The sequence below is a fragment of the Crassostrea angulata genome, unplaced genomic scaffold, assembly GCF_025612915.1.
Source record: "Crassostrea angulata isolate pt1a10 unplaced genomic scaffold, ASM2561291v2 HiC_scaffold_56, whole genome shotgun sequence".
Taxonomy (NCBI): Eukaryota; Metazoa; Mollusca; class Bivalvia; order Ostreida; family Ostreidae; genus Magallana; species Magallana angulata.
Window position 1 is genome coordinate 173,448 of NW_026441611.1, and position 20,421 is coordinate 193,868.

General features: G+C 36.7%; 2 protein-coding genes across 3 annotated transcripts; one reads left to right on the forward strand and one right to left on the reverse strand.

The window, feature by feature from the left end:
- The first annotated feature begins 2,486 nt into the window (after positions 1 to 2,486).
- LOC128168825 (uncharacterized) lies at positions 2,487 to 19,354 on the forward strand. Its single transcript, XM_052834990.1, has 6 exons — positions 2,487 to 2,660; positions 8,378 to 8,505; positions 16,909 to 17,043; positions 17,199 to 17,369; positions 17,725 to 17,859; positions 18,064 to 19,354. Exons 1-6 carry the CDS (start codon positions 2,653 to 2,655, stop codon positions 18,141 to 18,143), a joined length of 657 nt encoding a protein of 218 aa, XP_052690950.1. The 5' UTR covers positions 2,487 to 2,652; the 3' UTR covers positions 18,144 to 19,354.
- On the reverse strand, positions 9,343 to 16,695 carry LOC128168824 (uncharacterized). 2 transcript variants are annotated; one of them, XR_008241455.1, is made up of 3 exons: positions 16,567 to 16,695; positions 9,754 to 16,213; positions 9,343 to 9,400 (listed from the first exon to the last, which is right to left on the reverse strand). XR_008241455.1 is itself a non-coding variant. In XM_052834989.1 (2 exons), exon 2 carries the CDS (start codon positions 16,107 to 16,109, stop codon positions 9,954 to 9,956), a length of 6,156 nt encoding a protein of 2,051 aa, XP_052690949.1. In that variant the 5' UTR covers positions 16,110 to 16,213; positions 16,567 to 16,695; the 3' UTR covers positions 9,343 to 9,953. The 2 variants fall into 2 exon arrangements, 1 of the variants encoding a protein (XP_052690949.1); XM_052834989.1 differs by having other exon boundaries at positions 9,343 to 16,213.
- Positions 19,355 to 20,421: the final 1,067 nt, after the last annotated feature.

Genomic DNA, 20,421 nt, shown 5'->3' on the forward strand with positions numbered 1-20,421 from the left:
GTTAGTAAAGAGAAAATTGTGAACAATTAAAAAAAAGAAACACGCATTAAATTAAAAAAAAAGAAAGAGCACAATTTATTCTTCATAATATATTTATACCTATATATTTCTAGCAGCAAAATCAATCTCCGTTTAGACTGAAAATTCAGAGCATCTTAACAAAACACGCTTCATTATAATCAACCATAACGAATTACCAACAGAATGTATAATATTTATAATATATGTTGTTAGTGCATCAGATTTTGCTAATTTTGCGCAGGTAAACAATTAACTGTCTGATTTAGCAAAGTCTATTTTGATTTGTATTTGATTCGATACGTAAAAATTCCAAAATACAGGCGATATTTCCATAAAGCATTAACGGAATTCAAAAACAACGTAAAAACACGGTCACGAGTGAAAATGTCAACGCATTGAAAGATTTAACATCAATTTACTTCACGAAATCGGCACAAATATATTTAGCATGTTTCAAGTAGCCCTTCGTACGTCAACTGTTGCACAACAGGCAAACATTTATCTTTGTCAGTTTGACCCGTTTGTCATGCGTCAACATTCAAACATGGCTGCTTTATACAAAGAACTTTGGTTTTCGATATGGAATACCGAACCCGAAGTTATAAACTTTATTTTGATTTTCGTAAATTACTGAAATTTGAAACAGAATTCGTCGATAATTTTTGCAATTTATATTGTCCTTTCATACTGATTATTTATGCAAAATTACGTTGAATTTGACTCAGTAGTTCTTGAAAAGAAGATTTATGCACCCCCCTTTTTCTACAGTTTCGATGTTTTCTCCGCTTTGAATAAAGATCGTTCTTTCATTTCTGCAATTGATATTCGCCTTCTCATAAGAATTCTTTGTGCCAAAGTTGGTTGAAATTGGGCTAGCAGTTTTAGAGAAGTTCAAAATGTAAAAAAAATTACAGACGGACAGACAGACGGACGACGGATAAAATGTGATCAGAATAGCTCACTTGAGCTTTAAGCTCAGGTGAGCTAAAAACCTAATTAGGCTAATACAAAATTGTTAGTCTTATGTTGGGTTGAACTATTTAGGGCAAATGACTTTTGGCTTATAGGGTTTAGTTCGTCATTTTTTAATCAATTGTTTGGGAATTGTCTGTACCTTATTTATAAAATTTGTATCGATTGTTTCTGTTTGCATGGTTGTCTTGTAAACTCTTTAGCGATGCATGCTCAGAAATGTTATTTATCGAGTTCATCGTATTGGATGTGTAAACATATTGGTACCATTCCGAAAATTTCTAAAGCAGCATCACTTGATGGGATCAAAACCACAGTTCGTGCTTTGTCCTTTCCCTATAAAACTATATCATACACATATGTTTTCTAACTTCTGGACGCCCTCTTCTTTGAACAACGTTGTACAAAGTTTGGTCTTTGCCAAGACGATCGATAAAAAGAAAATGGCTACTTAATGCACTATAATATATTAGCAATTAGAGACTGTTAAAAGTTGTCTATTGTTTGATTTTCCTCATAGTGTCTTTTTGCATTTGCAGTTTATTTTGAGAAACTTTGCTAATCATCACAATTGTCAAAATCTACGCTGAATCACATGGATGACGATTATATTTAGACAGTTGGTATGCCCGGTATGAATATCAAAAGACATCACATTTTACGCGCATTTTTTATCAAACGTGGCAATAAATCTCTTAAGAATACAATTATTTTCGGAGATCATAAACATTTTCACTTGTGTAGCGGCTTAGGTCAATATTTCAACAAGATATTTCACTTGTGGAGACAAGCACCAAATTTTGCATTAAGGTTCCTTGAACATTACTTGATCAAAAAATATCGTTGGCCATTCAGGTTTCAGTCATTTTCAAGATGGCCGCCTCTTATTTCAAAATGGCGTCTTTTTTCATAATGTTTTCATGATATTTTGAATATTTTGAATATTTCTGGGTAATGTTTTTATTTTCTGTGAAATTATGAGGAAGAATTTGTTGTATGATATAATTTGATGTTCATTTCATATATGAACACTCTGCGCATGCGTTTAAAGACATGACACAGCTCATTTTTGAATGTACATGATATAGTCGTCTAAGCAGTTGCCCTGCAAAGAGCAGTGCAAAATAACGAATTCGATTCTGCTTTCCTTTATTGATTTATGTAAACTATTGTAAGTTAATATATTATATGAGCTTTATTTCACTCAATGTCATTTGTCTAAAAAAATAATAATGTAATTTTCAGATTTTAATACTGCTTAATATAAACAATGTTAACAGATAAAAATGTTCACAATAAAACAAGTAGCAGTTTTGCACGTTTACAAACAATTTAAAATTTTGGGATATTTATAGCAACATAACGTGGTGTTACAGTGTACTTCTTTGGAATCAATGTTAGGTAAAAAGTCTTATCAGATAACAAATAGGTAATATTTACTTAGTAACAATTTCCAGGTAGAGGTTTTTTATACATTCTATACGTAAAAAAGGATCAATAATAGTTAATAGCTGGCACATAATGATTACGCTGTGAAAACGAGAACATGTTATTGGAATGTGATCAAAAATGAAAGAAATCCAAGTTTTTTTTCCGGAAAATGACACAAAATTCCTATGCTGGCTGTTTGTATATTTTACATTTCTGTGATCCTTCAAAATGAGTGCGTAAGTATGCTTTTCATTTAATAGCAAATACATTTAAAATCGAAAGAAAAAAAATAGTGCAGATTTTGACGATACTTATCTATCCTAAAAACGATAATGATAACATTGCTTGTCACAATAATATAAAAAGATAACTAGATACACGATGTTTTCTTCCGTTGCGCCGTTTTCAGGTATATGCTTCCGTTGGGCTTAGAATCTTTCATATATATAGGGGAATGTTTGTTTTATCTTTGTAAATATCAAAGTATATGGTGTATGAAAATTGTTTGGATGCTTAATGTCAAGATTTAATAAATCAAAGGTCCAAACAGGTTTCATCAATTGAAATAAATGTACCCGGATTAACATTTTTTTTAAATTTTCTGATATTTCACTAAGACAAAGATAGGGTGACGACAAAAAATACGAAACAGATTATCATATTATATACAACATAGCCTCTCGATGCACGCAAGTACATTGTAGTATCAATGGCGAATAACGTTGTTCGTATTCCCCTCCATCTGCGTATTAGAAATGTATTTGACTTTTGTCCGGGTTTCCGATTGTTCTACACAAAAGAAGTGAAACTAACGTACTGACAGAAAATTACTCTACGTTTGAACGCACAGAACACACAGGTATGAGACAGATGGACAGTCCGAATAAGGAGAGATCATCAGGAATTCTAACAGCACATCAAACAATTTTGTCAACATTAAAAAATAAGATACGTTTCATTTCACTGTTTTCTAAATTCACTGTTAAACTTTTGTAAGGGTTTCATCCTCGAAGAAATTAAGTGAAATAAGAAAAATATCTATAAAACATGCAATAATAATAAATATATACAGAGAGAGAGAGAGAGAGAGAGAGAGAGAGAGAGAGAGAGAGAGAGAGAGAGAGCCCTATTTAAGCAACTTTATTGCGAAACATACTACTTTACTTTTAATAATAGAACGAATTAATCCCCTATCATGGAAGAAGCACGTAGTGCAGCTAAGAGCGGATTTGATTGACATGTGTTAAACGTTGGAAACTTCAAGCTGCATGCCCGATATTCTTTTATGGATACTAATTTTATGAATATTTAATACTGAATCTAGTATATTTTAAACATAATTATGTAGTTCAAAATAAGTCTTACCTGCTTCTCTCTCTTTCTCTCTCTCTATGTGTCTGTCTCTGTCTGTCTGTCTCTCTCTCACGGATATTTTACTACTATGGGTTTTTGTAATCACTATACACAGGATATGATCGCGATTTATATTTAATATACAAAAGAAAGGTGGTGGGAACATTTGATCTTCGAAAAGTAATTCGAGATGTACATGTATGCATGTAATATCGTATACAGTGTCCTTGCTTTGTGCTGCAAAATAAATACCACCTTCCATTCCTTGTAAAGAAAAAAAGTTAAAAGTATTGAACAGTAAAGCGAAATACGTACAAAGTTAAAGTAAAAGAACGATATCATCATTTTAACGCTGATGTCAACCCGAAAAAAAAATCTCGCGACTTACCGATTTTTACTAACATTGCATGATACATGTAAATAGTAAACGCCCTGTTATCTGGACTTGATAATGTATTATTAGTAATACTTGTCCAGAAAACGTTCCAATAAAAAAAAAACTTAAAACAAACTTAAAATCCGACTGCTAAGCATACTTGTCAATCTTTGAAAAGGCTATGTTGATTTTGAAAAAAAAAATACATTGTCAAGTTACAAATTTATTGGCATTGCTGAATAATTTAAAACACGTTATGAATTTCTGATAATAATTTGTTATAAGATGTGTATTAAAAGTTCTTGGTCTAACCAAGACCTTTCATTCGGTATACAGAAAAAAGGGACTGGCCCCTATAATTAGGGAGTTAAAGGGGTCAAAAGTTTTTTCTCAATAACTTGTAAAGGAATAAAAATTTCTAAGGCATTATTGAAGAAAAGTTGTAAAGAAATTAATTCCAAATCTTTCCGTAGTATTTATTTTGATGTTTTCGTAATTTATAGTCAGTATTTGCAGAAACAATTGTTGTCAGTTCGGTCTTTTTTTAGGGGTGTGCACGTTTAGGAGGTTATAAAAGGGCTTCTTGTAATGCACTAACTGATACATTCAGCGCGTAAAGATGATTCCTCATTAAATTCCCAAATGTTTTTATTCATATGTACATTTTCATTTCATAAAGATGAACCTCTTTGACCTTAGTTTTGTTGTTTGTTTCATAAATGTGCCCCTTTCTATATTTTGATGCATTACGAGACTCAGGTAACCAATCGATAGTTGAGTATTTAGGCCGTCGCCCAGACGACAGTGCATATGCTTGTAGAGCTGGACGTGCACATGTTTAACGCCCCGCTGTTTTACTGTAAGAGAGACTTTTTAAAAAATTCAGTATTGGGAGATGTGTTAATAAAATGGTTTCAATGCATGGTAATTAAACTCAACTTTTCTACAATACACGGCCTTCATATAAAGCACAATGTGTACTACTGACATGACAAATGTACGCTGGCAATTTAAACGAACACGGGATTGCTCCCGATAGAACATTTCTTTTAAAGCAAAACAAAATACTGATTTATGATGGAGATAATATTATCATCGTGGAGATGATTTTAATAAGTGATCTTATTATTCGTAAACGATAATTTTTTAATCCGAAGCCGCTAGTTTTAAGTTACGGTTATTAGGGATATTAATTATGACTTGCCCCGCGTTTCACGTTTTTTATTTGCAAAACATCTACAAACGAAAATACCAAACACCCTTTCGCAGCGATTTATAAATTATTTATTCCATTCACAATTCTAAAGAGGTAATTAAATACATTTTAAAAATGCTTTATAATTCTACTCGCTATCTTACATGGAAAAAAGTGGCATGGAAAAAATGTTGTTCAATGTTCATCAAATACGCTGTAGCCTTAGCAATCGAAAATAAATAACTGTGTATTGATAGATTGACATATTAACAAACATTCAGACACGCAATGTGTGTTTTTTTTAAGTTCTTTAAAATGTAGACTCAATGACTGAATTCTTTACCTTTTTCTGTCTGGGTCATTTTGAATCACGTGTGTGCGTAATGTGTACAAATAGATTAATAGCCATATAGATAAATACTTTTAGTGTTTTATTTTTTAAAAGAAATTGTGTACATGCAAAGCAATGTAATGCTAGGGCAAATAAATTCGAACAATGCATATGGTGAGGGTCAGACTGATACTGGTTCTGCTTGTTCTACAAATAGCTAATATAAGACGAAGTATTGGCCAGGGGTGTTATTTTTAAACAAATATATGTATTGCTTTCTTAAAAGCTTTCATTACTAAACAAAGTATTTCATTGGAAGAATTATTAGCTACCTTAGCTGCATATATGTAGCTCTCGATCTGGATCCCAGAAAAATTTACTTCCATCCGAAATTTTTCATACAAGGGCTACAGACTTACATTACCTTTAAAAATACATTTTAGAATTTGCCGCTGTTCATAAATTCATTAAAAAGACGCGCAGATCCAAGTGGATGATATGTCGTATGATATGAGATTTATGACGACTATTTATATTGTTTTCATTAAAACTATTTCATTATTTCAAGCTTGTGGGTGAAATGAAAACAGTTTCACATGTTATATGACATAAAGATTAACAATATTTAAGGTTTTCTCTCATTTTCAAGCAATGATTCGAAGGACTCTCAAAATAAGAAAATAGACGCAAAGTAAACTGCATTCACCCCCCTTCCACACTTTCAAAAACGACGCTATGTGTCTGGAAATTACTCTTTTTCTTTATTCCCCTTTTTGATAAACAAAACAAAACACCAAACAAAACTGATCCAGATAAATATAATTACATGTATAAACCCCCCCCCCCCCCAAAAAAAAAACAAACTACATGTACACATTCATCCTTCACCCACAATGTTGCCTTTTCATTATTTGTCATCGTTTTAGACCTGTGTAACAATCTATTAAGTAGGTGCTTGCACGATAAATAACTCCTTGCTGATCTACGTTTCCATTAACGCATATAAAGAAAAAATATATTTTGATTTATTCTTGAATTTCTTTTAATGTAAAAAAGAAAAGAACTTAGTTCTCAGACTCTCTTTATGCCTGTTTGTTATCGGTTAATCTAAGTTCATTTTGTATATCCTTTTGTAATTTAAAAAAATGCGATGTAAATCGGTTTTCCATGCAATATTTCGGAGAAAGCAATGACGAATTGTTTCTTGAAATTGTTTTAAACTATAAAATTGTAAAATGCTAACAATAAAAATTGAGCCCGTATCTTTCTTTTTTTTAAGGTAAAACTTTATTGATAAAAAAAAATGATTCTTTGAGACAAAACAAATTTACATAATCAATAAGAGTTTGACAATCTCTTAGTGCAGGTCTGTAGCTCTTAGTCTGAAAAAGAATTGGATGGTTGCACGATCTTAAACTGTATGATATATTTATTATATTACATACTGTAATATGCATAACAAAAATCATAAAGGAAATATTGGGATACTCAAGTTAAACAAAATTAAAACACTTACACGGTATTAAGAAAAGGTTTTTTGCGCGTCATCTTTGCTTCAGGAACGATAAGTAACGAACAACAAAAAGCCTATCTACCTATATAAAAGAGTTCTAATTGTTTTGAACACACTAATTCCGTAAGTAACATAAAGCGCTGAGATGTGCCGAGTTGTTCTTCAGGTAACAGAGTTAATTCCCTTTTCCCTTAAGTATTACAAATAAATTTTGAAAAATAAAATTCGAATGCGTGCGACCATATATAAGTAAATACTATTCAATGAACACAATATAATTTGAAAAAAATATAAAGTTGTATAAATTCCAAAAGTTATTGAGTTTTCTGATAATAAAAACTTAGATTGAAAAACTGATATTTATAAAAATAAAATAGTTAACGCGATATGAAAACATACTATACATAATTTTACATACTTTGAAAAAGAGGCAGAGAGTGGCAGTAAGTAAAGGTGTTTATTGAAAGAGCGCAATCGAGTAAGTGATGCGCATAGCCCAATTCAAAATAAGTCCTTGAAAAACTGACCAATGACATTAGTGAAAATTGCGTAAGTTTAAAAAATGTAAGTAAAAAGACGATTAACGCGTATTGATAATTCACACTAAGTAGAAACTACATTATTGCTAAAGGGGCTCAACTTGAGTAAATAAGAGTATCATGTGTGACACCTGGTGTTTGGACAGTTAATTGCTTCACACATATTGTATAACAAAGAAATAAGTGACATCAAAGAAAAATGAGTATAAGAAGACACAACATGACTTATCTTAAATAAACAATGCCAAATGTTACAATAAAAAAATAGTTAAGTACATGGGTCTTGGCCATTAAAAAATAGTTAAGGAATTTCACACTTTCAAAACACTGATTTTAGAAATAAACAGAATGATTGAAAAACATAACGTATTCTTATATTCCACAATTTCACACAGCATACTCAATTAGAGATTTAGAGTTATAACATCTTCTTTCTGTTCATTTACATTTTTGAAATAACCGCTTTATATGAAACTAAATGAAAATATGTAAAAACACGTCAACAGTGAAAATATGAGTGTGACAATAACATTAGCGCGCAAAGAGGTTTACACCGTACATATGTTAGCTATTAAAAAAGTGTATGACGCTGTTCAATCTATCGACTCACATGCATCTTTACTATATTTAATTCTCTTTATTACAGAAGACCAACTAAAGCTTCAAAAAGTATCCCAACACAGAGAAAAAATGGTGAGAACAAGACAGAAACAAAAAGTAACAACGCAATATTGCCGTATGTTATCATAGTGATAAATAAGGGAGATGAAGCAGGTAATTTTTTTTAAAACTAAGGAACAATTAACAGTATGTGCTTCAAATTTTATATTCTGAATAGCGTTTAGTATGCCAATATGCCTTATCAAATTAAGCTTCATATATTCGCTATATGTCTGCTTGAATACAATGTCTATGCCTCTGTCTATATGAAAATCTTGAAATATTCAATGGTAGATTATTTCAAATCAGCTAAAGTATAAAATAGATATATATTTAAAAATGAAATAAATATTTTGACTTTGATCTTGATGCATTGAGGTACAAGATATACTAATGTGTCAATTCAAACAATATGATAAGATAATATCATGTAGTGTCAGGCGCATTTATATGTTAAATCGTTATCGAATCACTGAACAACTCAGCTGTTAGGTTCTTGGAATGCATTCTATTTTTTAAATGTATAAAATTATGGAGATTTGTAACAATAATCATAAATGAATACAATAAAATACACACTCACACAACTAAGATTCGCGCATTAAATATAGATGTTTGAATATTGTGGAATCATTAAAATTTGCGGTCAATCTTCATGGATTGCTTTAATTTAAAGTTCAATGGGACGTAATGTCTTAAATTTTATTACACATACAAAAGAAGAGATGACTTTTGACCCCTAATGTATATATTTGTGTAATTAATTTGTAGATGAGAGGTATTCACAAATTACACGAAAATTGAGCCACCGCGAAAGCTGATGTTTCCACAGTACCATTAATTTATGCTTAAATAATTAATTATTTTAACAGATAACTTAAGCAACTGCAATAAACGAACTCACCAAAATGACATATATTGTTCTGCCCCAATAAAAGTCGGACTCACAAGTGTCGGTGAAATCAGTTTATTTGGGAGACAGATAACCGTCTCAGACGACGGTAAAAAGCTGTAACAAAAAAAAATGTAACAATCAATGACTGGTACAGGTTTCCATACAAAAAATATTAGGACAGAGTTTGCAATTAGATTATGAAACCTTACACATATGATTTAAACAGTTGAATTCAGTCTATTCATATGATAAACAGCAAGTTAAAGTAAATTAATCAACTGCAACTCGAAATTAAATGACCAGAAATATGATGGACAAAATGGCGCCCCATACACCGAGCACATGGTAAACATAAAATACAAGATTTCAAGAATATGCATCGCTTAGCATTACTGACATGAAACATACAGATAATTCACATAAAAATATGTTGAAATAACCTAGTTTACAAATGTCAAAAGACTTACACTGTGGATTACAAGCCTCGATACAGAGAATCAGAGTTGTGCATACATCGAGTATGGCGCGGTTTTCCAACATAAAAAATTAAGTCGTACGACAAATCTTTCGTAACAAAAAATAAAATGTACACGAAACATGACACTCCCCGTCTGATATATAAAATTATATCACACAAGATTTGAATACAATTTAGTACAGAAAACATTCAGTTCTCCAATAATAAAATGAGTTCCGTCACTGGTCTGACGTAAGAGGTGGTCTTGCCGTCCTTGCTGACACGTACTTCAACCTTGCGAACCAAGTTGTCCTTGCCAGGAAACGTTGCAGTAATGCGTCCAAGCGGCCAGTTGTTGCGATGGGTTTCGACATCCTTTAACAACACTATGTCACCAACACTAATGTTACGTTGACCATGATGCCACTTCTTACGCGCTTGCAAGGTATGCAGGTATTCCTTCTTCCATTTGTCCCAGAACATCTTGGCGAGGTGCTGTACTCTCTTCCACTGTACCTTGAAGAGGTCCTTAGCAGTTGTGTCGCATACAGCTTCGGTCGGTACATCCGTCTTCTGAGTAAGCAAAATGCTTGGGGTAAGGACAAAAGGCGAGTCTGGATCTGACGAAACGGCGGTAAGTGGGCGAGAATTTATGATCGCACTTGCCTCGGCCAGAAAGGTGGTAAGTACCTCGTGCGTAAGACCCTGTGCTGAATGATCCTTCAACATGTTGTCCAATATGCGCCGTGTCAACCCTATCATGCGCTCCCAAGCTCCACCCATATGGGATGCATGGGGCGGGTTGAAAATCCAGGTTGTTCCCCGAGAGTGCAGGAAATCCTTGACCTGACGATCTTCCACGTTGATTGCGTCGATCTGTAGAGGGTCGGTAGCGCCAACAAAGTTGGTTCCTCTGTCGGAACGGTACTCCTTTGCCTGTCCTCGTATGGCTGTAAAGCGCTTCAGGGCGTTGATGAAGGATGATGCGGACATCTCCTCTACTACCTCGACATGGACTGCGCGTGTCACCAGACATGTGAACAGTGCTGCCCATCGTTTGCCGTTGGCTGGAACTCCCCGAGTGCGACGAGTCACGACGTCCCAGGGCCCAAAGATATCTACTCCCACCGAAGTGAACGGTGGCTCTCCTGGCAGTATGCGGTCTGTAGGCAAGTCAGACATCTTCTGGGTTGCGAAGCTCCCACGTTGTCGCCGACAAGTAACACACTTGTGAATGAGGGACGAAACAAGGCGCTTGCAGCCGGTGACCCAGAACCCACAGGACCTGACCTTTCCCTCCGTAAAGTGGCGCCCTTGGTGTTGCACCAGTTGATGGTACTTGCGTACAAGTAAGGTCGCAATGTGATGCTTCCCCGGTATCAGTATAGGGTTCTTGCAGACAGTCGCATCGTTGAGATGTCTTAAGCGTCCACCAACTCTAACAATACCATCGTCGTCGAGGAACGGACTCAATGCAAGAATGCTGCTATTCTTCGGCAATGGTTGTTTGGACCTCAGACAGTAAATCTCCTCACAATAGACTTCTCTTTGCACTGTCTTGATAATGTAGTTTTCTGCTCTTTGAGAGTAGTCTATGGACTTCGGTAAAATCTGTGATTTACCTCCCTTTCTGCTTATGATGAATCGCTGGAGCAGGGCGATACCCTCGACCAATCTGTCCCAGCTGGAAAATCTCTCATATCTCTGAGTTCCAAGCATAGGTTCACACTCAGTCTTCAAACATACAGGTCTGACTTCTCTGTCTGACAGAGGTTCCTGTAGGGGAAACCCTTCTGCCTTGGTTTCGTCGTCAATGCGCTGCAGGTGAGTAGTTCCTCTAAGCCAAGCACACTCTCCAATGTCCTTAGGAACTACGCCTCTAGTGCCCTCGTCAGCAGGGTTGAGGTGTGTCGGCACAAAGTTCCACTGCGACGGCTCACTAAGGCTTCTGATTTTCTCGACCCTGTTGGAGACGTAAATAAAAAATCGTCTCTTATCATTGTGGATATACCCCAATACCACACGACTGTCGGAAAAATACTTCACCGAGTCGAACATTATGTCCATGTGATCCATGACTATCTGCGATATCTCAATGGCTAGAACAGCTGCACAAAGCTCTAAACGGGGTATGGTATGGCCTGACACTGGTGCCACTTTAGACTTCCCTAGTAGAAATCCAGTCATCGCAGAGCCATCTTCGTAGTACACCTTCATGTAAGAAACGGCAGCTATGGCTTTCTCTGACGCGTCCGCATATGTCCACAGTTCCTTTCTTACTGCCTTGCTAAGATGTACCACGGTTGTTCTGGGTATGTGGATCTTCTCCAACTCCTTCAGAGATGAACTCCACTCTTCCCAGCTTGCCAGAATATGGTCCGGCAGCGGCTCATCCCAGTCTGAGGTACAGGTCACTACGTCTCTAAGAATGAGTTTCCCGCTGATGATAACAGGTGAGAGAAAGCCTAATGGATCGAAGAGGCTGTTCACTGTCGACAGTACACCTCTGCGTGTTGTGGGCTTGTCATCAGTAGAGATGCGGAACTCGAACATATCACTTGACAAGTTCCATCGCATACCAAGACTCCGTTGCACGAGCTGGTCCTCATCAAGGTTCAGGTCGTAGATGTCCTGTGCTAAGTCTCGTGGCTCAAACGCCTTCATGACATCCGCGCTGTTTGATGCGAACTTGTGGAGCCTTAGGTTCCCGTATTGCTTCAATGCGTCCTGGGTTCTGCACATCAGGTCTACTGCTTCTTGGCTTGTTGAGCATGATGTCAGACCATCATCAACGTAGAAGTTCCTCTTGATGAACTCCTTGACATCAGGTCCATGGCTTTCCTCAGATAGTTCTGAGATCTTCCTGAGGCCCAGTGTCGCTATGGCCGGAGAAGGACTATTACCAAAAACGTGGACCTTCATTCGGAATTCTGTTAGTTCCGTTCCGATCTCGTTGTCCTTGTACCAAAGGAAGCTGAGAAAGTCTCTGTGCTCTTCTCTGACGGTGAAGCAGTGAAACATGTGCTGCACGTCTGCTACGACAGCAATCATCTCCTTCCTGAAACGAAGCAACACTCCAAGCAAGCTGTTGGTGAGGTTCGGGCCAGACAGCAGTTGGTCGTTCAAAGAGGTTCCCTTGAACTTCGCAGAGGAATCAAATACGCCCCGGATCTGGTGAGGTTTCTGAGGGTGGTAGACCCCGAAGAGAGGAAGAAACCACTGCTCCTGCGTTGACTTGGAAGTGGGTGCTTTCTCAGCATGATCGTTGTCGAACAGCTTTGTCATAAAGGTCGCAAAGTGTTCCTTCTTTACTGGATCTCTCTTGAGACTTGCGTCCAAGGCTCGTGCACGTCTCAATGCAACCTCATAGTTGTTTGGTAGTCGTAATCTTGGTTGGCGGAAGGGTAGGGGAGCTACCCACTTTCCATCCTCACCTATCAATAGTTCTTTGTTCATGATGTCCATAAACATCCTATCTTCCACTGATGATCCCACTTTGTTATCATCTGGTGTGCGTCTGAATAAGTGTTCATCAGATGAAGTGTCAGATACCCGTAATCTGTTTGTCACATCTCTGGTTGGAAGCTTCTCTCTCACGGATAAGTACTGGGCACATGGTTCAAGAATAGTTCCACGTCCGCTGTCCGTGATGAAGGTCTTGTACACATTCGCAGCTCTTGGTCTGTGTTGTCCAGACAAGCATGTGTCGCCGATGATCGTCCAACCAAGGGGTGACCTCTGTGCAAATGGTTCGTGGTCACGTCCTATGCGCTGCTCAAGAACATGGTGGACTTGAGGAAGGTCTCTTCCTATCAGCAACAGAATTTTTCTTGAAGCGTCAATGGGTAGGATGTCGCCGGCTATATCCCGCATGTGCTTGTGCTGAAGAGCAACGTCAGGTGTAGGGATCTCTTGGTAGTTGTTCGGTATTTCATCACACTCTAACGTGCACGGCAAGGGTAGTCTGGTCTCACCCCTGGCTGATTCAATATAGAGTCCTGAGGCAGTTCTCCCGAAGGTTGTCACTTGTCCAGAACATGACGTCATCAGGTAAGGTATTGTCTCTGTATTGATGTTCAGCAAGTTAAACAATTCCTTCTTAGCCAAGGTCTTGTTACTCTGGTCGTCAAGCATAGCATACAGAGAGACAGCTCTTCCATCATAGGTGACAGTCGCGGGAACAATTCTTGCACAAGATTTTCCCTTAAATTCCTTCCCTACTTCTGTGCAGTTGCTGTTTATGGTTGTGACGTGCTGTTCTTTTGTTACTTGCTGACGCCTAGGAGCCTCCTCCCCGCCATGAACTGATGAGGCCCTTTCAGTGGTAGGAGCTGGTGACGAATCAACATGGAGAGACGTAGTGTGGAACTCACTTCCGCATTCCTTGCACATGATGGCCTCTTTACAGTCTTGTTTCCTATGACTTGCGGAACAACACCGAAAACAGAGTCTGTGTTCACGGAGCAACTTCATACGTTCTTCAATAGGCTTGGCCTTAAACACTCGACAGTTATTGACACTGTGTTTAACACCCGGACCGGTGTGAATTATACACACATCAAGCTTCGGCTCGCTCAGATTTCCGGATCCTGTTGGTTGATACACTGTGGTTTTCTTCGTGTTCACTCTTCCCCTTGGAACGTTCATAGGCTGCTTTTCGTTGTGGTTAGCGTCAGTGTGATACGCAAAACTTGGGTCGTTTTTCACTCTGCTCATCTCCTTCATGAAGTCAACAAACACACCAAAGGGTGGAAACACAGTCTGATGTTCAAGCTTGTACTTCATGGCTCTGTTGGTCCATTTCTCCTGCAGGCCATACGGAAGTTTTGAAATGATGGGTCTAATCCCTGAGGATGAGTCTAGATAGGCCAACATTGCACTGTACTTCGGATCCTCCTTCAAAAACTTCATCTCCATAAGAATGTCTGACAGATCGTAAAGTTTTTGATGATCTCTGTTGCCAAGCTTTGGGAAACTCAACAGTTTGGCTCTTACGGATGCTTCCACATGTTCTGGTGCACCATAGCGCTCATCCAACCTTTCCCAAAGTCTTCTTAGTCCTCTTGAGATGTCGAAGATGTTGGATGTCCTCATGCTTGTTGCGTGCTTCTTAGATTCCGGACCTAAGTACTTGATAAGAAGGTCCATCTGCTCGGAGTCCAAGACTTGAAGCTCATTCACTACACACATAAAGCTGTGTTTCCAGGCACTGTATGATTCTGGTCTATCGTCAAAGTGAGTAAGTCTGGAGAATAGCAAGTCCTTCCTCAGGAGGAATCGGGTAACATCAGTTACTTGTGGTCCCTGATCAGTCACAAGTGGTGATAAGGGGTGTGAGGCAGCCACATACGGTTGTGCGACAGGCACGTGAGGGTGTGCGGTAGGCACGTGAGGGTGTGCGGCAGGCACATGAGGCTGCGCGGCAGGCATGGATGGCTGTGCGGCAGGCACGTGAGGTTGTGCGGCAGGCACGTGAGGTTGTGCGGCAGGCACGTGAGGTTGTGCGGCAGGCACGTAAGGTTGTGCGGCAGGCACGTGAGGTTGTGCGGCAGGCATGTGAGGTTGTGCAGCAGGCACGTAAGGCTGTGCGGCAGGCACATGAGGCTGTGCGGCAGGCACGTGAGGTTGTGCGGCAGGCACGTAAGGTTGTGCGGCAGGCACGTGAGGTTGTGCGGCAGGCACATAAGGCTGTGCGGCAGGCACGTTGGGCTGTGGGGCAGGCACATAAGGCTGTGCAGTAGGCACGTACGGCTGTGCGGCACGCACATAAGGCTGTGCAGTAGGCACGTACGGTTGTGCGACAGGCACGGACGGCTGTGTGTCAGGAACCAAAGGCTGTGCTGCAGGTACATAGGGTTGTGCATCCGGGTCAAGTTGAGTCGGATCGGAAGTACCGGTCAGTAGTCCTGGCGATGCAGAAGGTTGACGTGGAGTGGATTGATCCTGTCCTGGTTTAAAGTTGCTGACTTCGCCTAAGGAACTCGTTCGTCTCTTCATAGGTGACATCTGTATCATGGTCGATTCAAAGGCTTGACAATCAGCTTCAGCTTCTGCAGCCTCTCTCTCGAGATGTAGCATTTCCATTGCAGCATCGAGTTCCACTCGTTGTTTCCTGAGCTCCAATTCTCTGGCGGTGTATGCCATCCTAGCCTTTGCTCGGCTTACATCAGCCCTCTTCTTCGCTAAGATGTCGGCAAAGGAGTCCTCATCCTGATAGTACTCTTCCTGATACTCCTCTTCATCTTGTGTGACGTACTGCCTCTTGCCATCAGTCGTCTGTGATTCCCGGGCATCCTCTGTAGGGTCAGGAGTGACCTGGGTGCCCTCTGTTGAGTCGGGAGTGATCTGCTCTGCTGAGGTAGACATCCTAGTCTTTTTACTGTTCTGCCCCAATAAAAGTCGGACTCACAAGTGTCGGTGAAATCAGTTTATTTGGGAGACAGATAACCGTCTCAGACGACGGTAAAAAGCTGTAACAAAAAAAAATGTAACAATCAATGACTGGTACAGGTTTCCATACAAAAAATATAAGGACAGAGTTTGCAATTAGATTATGAAACCTTACACATATGATTTAAACAGTTGAATTCAGTCTATTCATATGATAAACAGCAAGTTAAAGTAAATTAATCAACTGCAACTCGAAATTAAATGACCAGAAATATGATGGACAAAATGGCGCCCCATACACCGAGCACATGGTAAACATAAAATACAAGATTTCAAGAATATGCATCGCTTAGCATTACTGACATGAAACATACAGATAATTCACATAAAAATATGTTGAAATAACCTAGTTTACAAATGTCAAAAGACTTACACTGTGGATTACAAGCCTCGATACAGAGAATCAGAGTTGTGCATACATCGAGTATGGCGCGGTTTTCCAACATAAAAAATTAAGTCGTACGACAAATCTTTCGTAACAAAAAATAAAATGTACACGAAACATGACATATATTTTATAAAAAAAATAATAAAATAGTTTGTTTGTATGTAACGTTAATTAAAGATGTCTATATATATATATATATATATATATATATATATATATATATATATATATATATATTTATATATATATATATATATATATATATATATATATATATATATATATATTATAATGTAACTCTGTCACATTAACATTTCATTTAAACAGAAAGTGTAACAGCAAAACCTTACACTGGAAACGGAGAAAGATTCAACATGAATTACAAGAGATTGGCTGTTGAAGACAGGGATGCAATAATAAGAATATTGAACACAACAATTCAATCCTTGAAACATGATACAGGTCAATTTTAAGTCCTTGCAAGCTGTTTAATGCTGATATATATTATAGTTGTAAAAGAAATTATCTATCCCTTTTACAAATATATTTTATTTTATGAGAAGAACAATTTTTTTCGTATTTGCATTTAATAATGTTTTATTTATCATTTATCAAAGACGAGAGAAATGAAACCCACGATATCAGGAACCTATTTGCCAAAAGTAGATATGGAGCAGACACAGGAAGCAGATCCAGATCTCAGAAGCAGGTCCTTAGATTGATACTGCAAATTGGCCAATCTTCTCTACATTTGTCTTTGGAATATACAAGTGGCAGGCTTACAGATGGTAAGAAAAGGGACGTGTCTGCTTCACATTTCAGTGCAAAAGGCATACACGACGTAGACCCTTAGCAGTCCTCGATCAGGCCCAAAGCAGACACAATTTTAAATGCAGACACCAATCAGATACAAAGCAGACCCGAGGTCAGCCTTTGAAGTCTGCTTTGGTTTAAGGTTGTGTCTGGTCGGTACTGTTTATTATAAAACTTCATTAGAGTGCGAAAAGTGTCGAGATCATTTAAATTGGCTTTAATACATATTAATATGATTTTGTTTTTTTATTAAAAAAAACGAAAAAAAAAACACCACAAATCAAGATGATTGTAGAATTGTGTATGTTTCGTTGAATTTTATCCAAACAGCAAGTGTAACAGGAAAACCTTATGCTGGAGACAAAGGATGTTTAATCATGAAATACAAGAGATCAGCAAACGAAGGCAGGGATTATCTAACAAACATATTGGAAATAACAATTCTAATCGCAAAACATAATGCAGGTAAAATTAAAGTCACTATCAGCAATTTCATACTTACAAATGATAAAGTTTGTAACGAGATATCCTATTTGTTGCTTCCAAAACTTAGTTTTATAAAAATTGATATTTATTTATTTCTTTGCTTATTTGTATTTTGTTTTTTAAAAAGACATGACGAAGCCCATAATACTATTCACACCAATTTACACGATGTCGATCTTTTAGATATGGCTTGTCAACAAGAGCTTGAAGAACGAGAGCAACTGTTGCCTGATAAAAACAATTCTACTGAAATTGCTTCTTGAGTTGATGACAGAAAAGAACGAAACATGTAGCCATAGCACCGCTATCCAGGAAATGGATAGCGGCATTTTCAGGATTTATTGAGACTGATGCTATAATGCATGCACATGTACGCGTTAAACAACACATCAACAATTAAAAACAAAAACGAAACCATAAAAAATCTTTAAAATTGAAAAAAAGAAGAAAAAAACCAAAGACACTAATGTTTTGAGACAGAGGTTGTAGCACTGCCGTTCTTTTTTTTTTTTTTTACAATTTCATTTTTATCTAATTAGGCATGATTTAAGATAGTGCACTATATGTTTAATGATATTTATTCTTTCTTAACAAAAGTCTTTAAATAATTAATTTCCCGTTGATCAACATAAAAAAAAGTGTTTCATTATTTTATAAACAAACTTTCTGTCTGTCCTCTTCCCTCACGCTGATCATCTCAATTATTTTTCGGCAGTCATTCGCAGATTTATAATTACTGACACAGTTTGGGTCAGGTTTTCAACAAAGTTAAGCAAGACTTGTAATCTGACATATTGGATTTGTTATAACGTTCATTTTTTATGGTACTTAAACATACATTTTTCTTATTTTTTCCCCCCGAATTAACGGTAAATTTCATTAATGTATAGACCTACGAAATTAGTACTTCACTGACTTTTTTTTATGTTATTTCTTATTAATCTATAACCAGATACATATATGTCTTAATTCATTAATATTTAATCCAGAAAGCTTGTATCTGATATCACTTTTTTCAAAAGGAAAGATATACCCTTAAAAGCAAAAAGGCCCTAACAAAGTAGATAGATTTATGAATTTGTTTTTTTTACATGTATTTTCTATATTAATTGTTACTAAAATGTTTATTCGCAATATTTTGACAAATTTGATATTGTTTAAAGTTGCAGTGCAAACATCTAAATTTGGGTGCGACATTCTTCAGTGGAATGAACTATGGTACCCATTTTTTTCAGATTATTTAGCCCCAATACCAAGACAAACTCTAAACAAAACTGTTTATTATGTAGCTGTTGTGATTATTTTCATAGTTTTTTTTGTATATAAGGTAGTTTAGTTTTTGTTGTTTCAATATGAATGCATTTTTGTCATTTTTCTAATTATTCTACATAATTTGTTTTCTTTGAAGTCAATGTAGTTAATGAAAGAAACCTAAATATATCTATGTAATCTAATGATATATACTGTCTATGTTCTTTCATAACAATACCATGGCATATTTAGGATACATGGTTTTCTAAAGTGGTGATAAAGTTATATTTATGATAAGACTCATTTTACTGTTGTAGAAATCAGGATTTAAACTTGTATTAAACGAAATCAGCAGAACACCAGTGCATTAAGTGAGTTTATGATGTATGGAACCTTAATACATCACGAGATATTTTTGTATAACAAAAATGTGTTTCTCATTATTTCTTTTTAACTATATACACATGTTAAATTAACTTAAAACAATCTTTACATAAAAACCAGCTTAAATATAATACATTTCTTCACCCCCCTAAAAACCAAGAGGTTTTATGCCACAACGCTCATAGCCTATGCTTTATCTAATCTTATCTTTGAACCTCTATATGCGGTTCAATATATTGTTCCATGGTTTATAATTTGGTTTAATAATCAAGAATTTAGAGTATCTGAGGATCTCTGCAAAATTGCCATATATACTTTTATGTTCAACTTAAAACCTTTCTTAAAGCCTTAATATTAGTCCAGGTGTCACGGTTTTACCAAATAAATAAATAATCTATTAGCCAAGTATCTTTGCATAGTAATCCCACAAATTGTTGCGCTGTAGTTCTTAAGGAGAATATTCTTTAACATTTTCCTTTGTATTTATATGTTAAATTTTTAACCCTTCCTTGGGCGCGAGTTTACGTCTGGAGGTCACGGCCTCCACAATTAATTTGAAGATTCTTGCATAGTAATCTTACCAACTGATACATGGGTGTTCTTGAGAAGGCTATCTGTATTTTGCGCGTCCGTTCGCTAGCTCAATAGATTTTGTTTGTAGATTAGACTATCGATTTTATTGTAAAAGCAACTAGACAAGAAATTAGGAATGTTCAATTTGAAAACATCTTGCTCAACCCAAAAATAAAAGTTAAGAACAGTTCTTTTTTTTCCCTAAAACACTATTTTAATGCTGGTTTTATACATATACAAGATTGTGTTGATATTGAGGGTGTTTTTCTTAGTCTAGAAACAATAGAAAACCAAAATATTTTTTTTATTGAATATGCAAGGTTAAAGAGAGCA